The 8,988-nt window shown below is 38.3% G+C and overlaps 1 protein-coding gene across 1 annotated transcript in view; it reads right to left on the bottom strand.

Annotated features, from left to right (window-relative positions):
* Nucleotides 1-4,206: 4,206 nt before the first annotated feature.
* Nucleotides 4,207-8,988, bottom strand: part of LOC126155288 (protein takeout-like) — a 96,406-nt gene continuing 91,624 nt past the window's right edge. Inside the window, exon 6 of the mRNA XM_049916218.1 lies at nt 4,207-4,361. Coding sequence (XP_049772175.1) covers nt 4,207-4,361 — 155 coding nt within the window. The remainder of the gene's footprint in view (nt 4,362-8,988) is intronic.

The following is an 8,988-nucleotide window of genomic DNA, read 5'->3' as shown; positions in this document are numbered from 1 at the left end:
TTCGGAAGAGAAAGTTGTCGACTGAAATTTCGTAAATAGATCTCGTCGCGACATAAAACGTCTTTGCTTTAATGACTTCCATCCCAACTCGCGTATCATATCTGCCACACTCTCTCCCCTATTACGTGATAATACAAAACGAGCTGCCCTTTTTTGCACCCTTTCGATGTCCTCCGTCAGTCCCACCTGGTAAGGATCCCACACCGCGCAGCAATATTCTAACAGAGGACGAACGAGTGTAGTATAAGCTGTCTCTTTAGTGGACTTGTTGCATCTTCTAAGTGTCCTGCCAATGAAACGCAACCTTTGGCTCACCTTCCCCACAATATTATCTATGTGGTCTTTCCAACTGAAGTTGTTCGTGATTTTAACACTCGGGTACTTGTTGAATTGACAGCCTTGAGAATTGTACCATTTATTGAGTAATCGAATTCTAACGGATTTCTTTTGGAACTCATGTGGATAACCTCACACTTTTTGTTATTTAGCGTCAACTGCCACCTGCCACACCATACAGCAATCTTTTCTAAATCGCTTTGAACCGATACTGGTCTTCGGATGACCTTACAAGACGGTAAATTACAGCATCATCTGTGAACAACCTAAGAGAGCTGCTCAGATTGTCACCCAGGTCATTTATATAGATCAGGAACAGAAGAGGTCCCAGGACGCTTCCCTGGGGAACACCTGATATCACTTCAGTTTTACTCGATGATTTGCCGTCTATTACTACGAACTGCGACCTTCCTGACAGGAAATCACGAATCCAGTCGCACAACTGAGACGATACCCCATAGGCCCGCAGCTTGATTAGAAGTCGCTTGTGAGGAACGGTGTAAAAAGTTTTCCGGAAATCTAGAAATACGGAATCAACTTGAGATCCCCTGTCAATAGCGACCATTACTTCGTGTGAATAAAGAGCTAGCTGCGTTGCACAAGAACGATGTTTTCTGAAACCATGCTGATTACGTATCAATAGATCATTCCCTTTGAGGTGATTCATAATGTTTGAATACAGTATATGCTCCAAAACCCTTCTGCAAACCGACATCAATGATATAGGTCTGTAGTTCGATGGATCATTCCTAATACCCTTCTTAAACACTGGTGCGACCTGCGCAATTTTCCAATCTGTAGGTACAGATCTATCGGTGAGCGAGCGGTCGTATATAATTGCTAAGTAGGGAGCTATTGTATGAGGGTAATCTGCAAGGAACCTAATTGGTATACAATCTGGACCTGAAGACCTGCCCGTATCAAGCGATTTGAGTTGTTTCGCAACCCCTAAGGTATCTACTTCTAAGAAACTCATGCTAGCAACTGTTTGTGTTTCAAATTCTGGAATATTCCATTTGTCTTCCCTGGTGAAGGAATTTCGGAAAACTGCGTTCAATAACTCCGCTTTAGCGGCACAGTCGTCGGTAACAGTACCATAGGCACTGCGCAGCGAAGGTATTGACTGCGTCTTGCCGCTTGTGTACTTTACATACGACCAGAATTTCTTTGGATTTTCTACCAAATTTCGAGACAATGTTTAATTGTGGAACCTATTAAAGGCATCTCGCATTGAAGTCCGTGCCAAATTTCGCGCGTCTGTAAATTTTAGCCAATCTTCGGGATTTCGCGTTCTTCTGAACTTTGCATGCTTTTTCCATTGTCTCTGCAACAGCGTTCGGACCTGTTTTGTGTACCATGGGGGATCAGTTCCATCTCTTACCAATTTATGAGGTATGAATCTCTCAATTGCTGTTTCTACTATATCTTTGAATTTGAGCCGCATCTTGTCTACATTTGCATATTCAGATCGGAAGGAATGGAGATTGTCTCTTAGGAAGGCTTCTAGTGACACGTTATCTACTTTTTTAAATAAAATTATTTTGCGTTTGTTTCTGCTGGCTTTGGAAGAAACGGTATTGAGCCTAGCTACAACGACCTTGTGATCACTAATCCTTGTATCAGTCATGATGCTCTCTATCAGCTCTGGATTGTTTGTGGCCAAGAGGTCAAGTGTGTTTTCGCAACCGTTTACAATTCGCGTGGGTTCGTGGACTAACTGCTCAAAATAATTTTCGGAGAAAGCATTTAAGACAATCTCGGAAGATGTTTTCTGCCTACCACCGGTTTTGAACAAGTATTTTTGCCAACATATCGAGGGAAGGTTGAAGTCCCCACCAACTATAACCGTATGAGTGGGGTATTTATTTGTTACGAGACTCAAATTTTCTTTGAACTGTTCAGCAACTATATCATCGGAGTCTGGGGTTCGGTAGAAGGAGCCAATTATTAACTTAGTTTGGCTGTTAAGTATAACCTCCACCCATACCAATTCGCATGGAGTATCTACTTCGACTTCACTACAAGATAAACCACTACTGACAGACACAAACACTCCACCACCAATTCTGCCTAATCTATCTTTCCTGAACACCGTCTGAGACTTCGTAAAAATTTCTGCAGAACTTATTTCAGGCTTTAGCCAGCTTTCTATACCTATAACGATTTCAGCTTCTGTGCTTTCTATTAGTGCTTGAAGCTCATGAATATGTTGCCTTACCTTTAGTAATGCTAATGCAGCACCCATTCTCAAAGTTTTCTGGTCATGAGCATGCAGGGCACCAGCTGTGCACAGATTTCATGGCATGTTACGTGCTGAGTGATACTTACATGCAAAATTGAATGAAACTCTATCTGACATTGTTCATGGATGTCGTTGATAGTGATCCAAATTTTGTTTCAGCTAATCTGTGATGATGGAGGGTACCCCTGATCTCTCTTTGTCATGAACATCTTTTCTTCCATTCTTAAATATTATGCACCACTTCCGGACACTGGCTGCATTCCTTACAGCTTTGACTTAAATGGTAACAAGACTGTGGTGAATGTAAGATAGTCCAACATTTCTGCCTATAGAAAACGAATAAACCTGGCACCTCACAGTCAGGGGGATTTGCAAGCCATAGTCACAGATATCTCTGCAGTTATCGCGTAACGAAGTCCAACTTACAACTGCATGCTGCAGCTGTCTGCATCTCACTCAACACTACACACCATGGAGCAGGTGCCACAAGACAAATGTGTGGACTGTATTTGCAAATGTTCCTTAGTTTCTGGATGGCTCTTGTGCAACAAAACTCTAAGTCATGTATACAGACATGAATAATCAGACATGTTCCATGAAGAGAGAACAAGTTGAAAATGTATGTCATTAAATATCAGTTATTAAAGATAGGTGACGTATTTTATTGATTAAATGAATTTACCGTATTGTTCATATTTTATTCCAAGCTTAAACAAGACTGCAAATTAGTCTGCTACTTTGTGTTGACCTAAGGGAAACACTTATGATTTTCTGATTATAATATCCAGCTACTATTCACCACTGCTACAAACACAGATTCTCTCTGATCTTACCCATTATGTTGGAAATAACATTGACAGGGCAGTTATGGTATTTAAATCATGACTAACCTTAAAATATTCAGTTTCATGATCAATTTCTTTGTATGTTAATATTTTGATGGTACAACTACCATATGTTTCTGTGGTCCCACAAGGAAATATTTAAATGGCTACAGAAAATGATTGGATGTGATCATTCTCTTTTCTCCATAACTTGCCTGTCTTTTTAAATAAACCTGGTAATGGAAAGTCCTTGACAGAATATAAATAGTGAAAGGAGTAGAGGTAACAACTCATCATGCAGTTGTCACACTGAGTAGCTGTTGGCATGAGATAAGAGGGAAAACATTGATAGGCTTCCAGACAATGTCCTTCTTCAGAGATTATAAATAGGGAAAGCTGCTTCTGTAGTAGCTATCTCTTAAGTAAAAAAGTATTGTGTTCTAGTTAGCTCTGAAAAAGGGGAGTATCTGAAGGCTTAGCAACATTTTCACTCTTGTTTATGTTCTATTAACAATACATTCCTCAACCATACAATGTCTTGTTCTTTCTACTTCTTTCATTATATGAACAAAGCCAGTTAGTGATATCAAGCCCAGATTTCAGAACAAAAGGATTTAATTGTTTTAGATTGTGATCAAAGGTTACTTAATGAGCTGGGGGAAAGCGTTCCTGTAACAGTGAAAAAAAAATATTGCTTAGACAGGACAATACTTTTATTGACTGTGAAAAAAAAAAATTGCTTAGACAGGACAATAGTTTTATTGACTGTGATACACAGTGATATACTGTTTTCTTCATATTTCATTATTTTGGGAGCAGGATTTCATCATAGGGTATGACATTGGCAAAGCTGGTTAGGATTCTCTTCACAACTTGTATGATCGTCTCCTCAATAGGAGCACGGATTTCTTGCATCACTTCTCTCCAGTTTTCATTGATGAATTTGTTGACAGAATCTCCTATAAAGGGAAAGAGATAGCATTAAGTAACATATCAAATTGGCAGGCTTTTAGATTGGGAATGAAGGAAACATTCTGGTGTTGCAACTAGATTGCCAAGACAAGAATATGTGTGAGTGACTTGTCCCATGATCTTCCTCTACTGATCTTTTAACTTGTGTTAGTTATATTTCTTATTTCAAGAGCATTCCTCTGAGTTTAGTAAGACATTTAGGTATTTGTGTAACAAATTGTTTATCACTGGAACATTTCCTGACTGGTAAAAATTTAAATTAAGTCTCTCTATAAGAAGGTAGATACATAAAAAGCATCAAACTTCCATCCAATTCCACTTTTTCTAGCATTCTTGAAAGTTTTAGAAGAGGCAATGTATGAATGGCTTCTTAATTGTCTCGCTGCAAATACCATTAATATGTTTTCAAAGCCACAGTTCATATTTCTAAAGGGTGCTGATGTTGAGATGGCTACACACAAATACAATAAAAATATACTTAATTCATTAAACAATAAATTTTAGACTACTAGCGGATTCCGTGAGCTGTCAAAGATGTTCTACTATGCAATATCACTAGGATATTGTGGTGTAACAGCAAGTGTCGCAGAATGTTTCAAATTGTGTCTCTTGAATAGGAAACAGAGGGTATCAATAGAAGAGAGCCCTATTTCAAGCTATCAGTTATCACCCAACTGGGAATTAATTACTTGTGGTGCCCCATAGGGCTCCAACTTAGACCCCTTACTTCTTCTATGTGTACGTTACTAGATGTTAAGGTTATAATAGAAGGAAACATTCCACGAAGGAAAAATGTGTCTAAAAACAAAGATGATGTGACTTACCAAATGAAAGTGCTGGCAGGTTGACAGACACACAAACGAACACAAACATACACACAAAATTCAAGCTTTCGCAACAAACTGTTGCCTCATCAGGAAAGAGGGAAGGAGAGGGAAAGACGAAAGGATGTGGGTTTTAAGGGAGAGGGTAAGGAGTCATTCCAGTCCCGGGAGCGGAAAGACTTACCTTAGGGGGAAAAAAGGACGGGTACACACTCGCGCACACACACACATATCCATCCACACATATACAGACACAAGCAGACATATTTGTCTGCTTGTGACATATATGCAGACATTACAAAAATAAAAAAGCTAGCGTAATTTGCTTACTTTCAGTCCATAATGTTATGCAGAATAATTTCTTGGGTAGCTCATAAACCCAAGCTAAAGTTTTCTGAGCCCAAAAGTATTTTATATGAATTATTTGTGGTGTGAACTCAAAAACATCCTCAGAGGCCAGTTCAGGGAACTGGGGGGAAACAGTAAGTAGACCAGAGATGAATGGAGAAACTTTCCAATGATGAAATGGGCCACAAATTGCGAAATCCGCTGACATAAGTGACTATTTGTGGCCCAGTGTCTGGAAATGAGCATCTTGGAAATGGTGGAGCTGGCTATCTGTTTGCATGCTACTGCCATGAGCATATATGGAAATGGTTGAGGGATAGTGAAGCCACAAGTAGATGAGATCGTCTTTGTGTTCGCAACTTGTCACTGATTGTGAAGGTCAGATGCTTCCTTGCTCTGTAAAGCCGGATGTATGGCGATCTGCAACAGATCTAATGACTGAGTACAAAGCAGGAGCAGACACAAGTGTTCAGAGTGCACTGTTCAGTGAAAATTGTCGACGTTGTGCCCTGCAGCAGACAAACCTTACATATTTCTATATTGACCCAATAACTTCATCAATGCTATGCATGGGATTATCATGATTAGACTATGGACCAATTGAAACATGTGTCCTAGTTGGATAAATAACATTTCATGCTACACAAGTTCAATGATCAAGTCTAGGAGCACTGTCATCCAGAAAATAGATGCTTGAAACATTCAGTGTTTCACAGACACAGGCGAGTAGGGTTAGTGCTATGCTATGGGAGACAATCACCAGGGCTGCCGTGGGACTTGTAGCAGTAATTCAGGGCACCACGAGAGGTATAACTATCTGAATATTATTGTGTACTGCCTGCATCACTTCATGCTTGATATCTTTACTGAGGTGATAGCATTTTCCAGCTAGGTGACAATAACAAGGCCAGAATCATGCAGTAGTCATTTTGGGAGCCCACCATAGAAATCACGTTGATGTCTAGGCCACAAAATTATCCTGTTCTAAACCCAACGGAACACTTCTGGTATGCTATTGGGTGCCAGCTTCAGGCTCACAAATAAACAGCCCATAATTTATGGGAACTGCATAATAAGTGCATTGACAGATGGTGCTGCATACCTCTGGAAACCTACCAAGGACTTATCGAATATATTCCCTGCATAATTTCTGATGTATTGCTTTCTAAAGGTGTGACAATATGCTATTAAGTAGGTTTTACGGCTCGTCAATAGCATAGGAAGATCTAAAACCAAGACCCATAATGTCAAAATTAAAAGTGAGGGCAAAGTGATAGAAGATGCTCAACAGTTAGCCAATATACTCAATGAATATTATGTGAACATAGCACCAAACCTAATTAAAAGTCTGTGCATTTCAAACAACAAAAAGTAACAACTTGTGAAAAGACAAAGTTTCTGTGCCCAGCAACAGAATGTGAAGTTACAAATACTATTAATAAACTAAAAAATAAAACATCTTGGGGTCCTGATGGAATTCCAGAAAAGGTAATCAAACATAGTTCTACCAGTATAGATACTCACCTAACTGACATTATTAATACTTCTTTCAGGATAGGGGTGTTCCCATCAAAACTAAAACTCTCCATAATAAATCCAATTCAGAAAAAGAATAGCACAGCTGACATAAATAATTATAGGCCAGTGTCATTATTGTCAAGTTTCTCTAAAGTAATTGAAAGAGTAATGTATGAAAGGCTAGCTGACTTTCTGAGTAAAAATAAAATACTGACTAATGCTCAAAATGGGTTTAGAAAGAACAGATCCACAGAAATGGCAGTCTTCCAATTCATGAAAATGTTTCTAAATGCCTTGGACAAGAACGAATTAAGCTGTGGGATATTCTGAGATTTATCTAAAGCATTTGATTTAATTAGCCATGACGTATTGCTTATGAAACTAGAATTTTATGGGGTCCGAGGACCTGCCTTCAAATGGTTCAAGTCCTATCTCTCTGATAGACAACAGACAGTACAAATATGTCATGAAGGCAAAGAGTATCTTTGAGACTAAAAAAAAAAAAGCTATTGAGTCCCCCAGGGTTCTGTGTTAGGCCCTCTGTTGTTCTTTATGTACATAAACGATTTGCCGAACCATCTGACAGTTGCAGAAATGGTGATGTTCGCTGATGACACTAGCATTTTTATAAAAGGATACGCTGAGGATAATCTACAACAGAGTGTCTGTAGGACAATAAATGAGACAGGAAAATGGTTTAGCTATACTGCTTTGATCATAAAAAAGGATAAAATGGTATTGATGAATTTCAGTAATATTAAAAGTAAAGCTAGAAGAAGAGTACAAGCTGAGTTAGCAAACTATGTTATTGCACAAGCTCCATACACAAAATTCCTCGGTATATGGGTGGATGAGAACATGAGATGGGAAAAGCATCTATAAGTTTTGAGTAAAAAATTAAGTAAATGCTATGTGCTAAGAATGCTTTGGGAATGTTGTAACATGAATCATTGCTGTGTGCCTATTATGCTTACATGAACAGTTTCCTTAGATATGGTGTGATCTTCTGGGGAAAAACAGGTATGGCAAAACAAGCCTTCAAACTTCAAAAAAGGGCTATTAGAATAATGAAAGGGGATCCCTGCAGAGTGTCATGCAGGTAAATATTTAAAGAATTCAAAATAATGACTATTCCTTGCTTATACATCTATGAACGTGTATGATTTCTGAAAACTCACCAGGAATTTTCAACATTAAATAATCAGGTTCATAACCATGAAACAAGGAACAGGGATGATTTACACAGAGACACCCACAAAGGAAAAGTGTAAACTACCAGCCCTAAATACTTTTTAGTGAATTGCCTTCTACAATAAAGAAAATTAACGAATTTCATAAATTCAAGGTAGATCTTAAACAATTTATACTAACACATAGCTTTTATAACACTGAAGAATATCTGAATATGGAAAAGTAATATTATTTGTATATACTGACATAAAACATTTGTATTTATTATCCAAGTTTATGAAAGGTAAGAAACTATATTGTAATTGACTACACTCATACAATGTATATAGTTAACAGATGAATAAAGAGATAGATTGATTGATTGATCTCTGTGTGTGTGTGTGTGTTCATCTCATACCACACGATTATGTAGTCTCACGTTATACATAGATTTATAAATGCAGCAACACTTATTACCTTCAAGGTAGGAAAGAGCATAATCAAGATTACGAAGAGAATTGAGGGGGTTCAAACAAGGTATGGTGGTACTGACTTTCAATTTGGATTTTCTGTGAGAGCTTAAAGGTTCCTTGGTTCAATGTTAACGATATTATCCTGAAGTGGAAAATTCGAATAGAGAAGTAAATTTAACCATCACTCTCATTATGGGTCGATAATCTCAGTACCAGTCACTATTCATCTTTGCCATCAGTGGAATAGGGATGTGACGACTTTTAGACATGCCAATGCATAA

This window comes from Schistocerca cancellata, chromosome 2 (assembly GCF_023864275.1).
Source record: "Schistocerca cancellata isolate TAMUIC-IGC-003103 chromosome 2, iqSchCanc2.1, whole genome shotgun sequence".
NCBI lineage: Eukaryota > Metazoa > Arthropoda > Insecta > Orthoptera > Acrididae > Schistocerca > Schistocerca cancellata.
The sequence above is the reverse complement of the archived record's forward strand: the minus strand, read 5'-3'. Positions and strand labels throughout refer to the sequence as shown.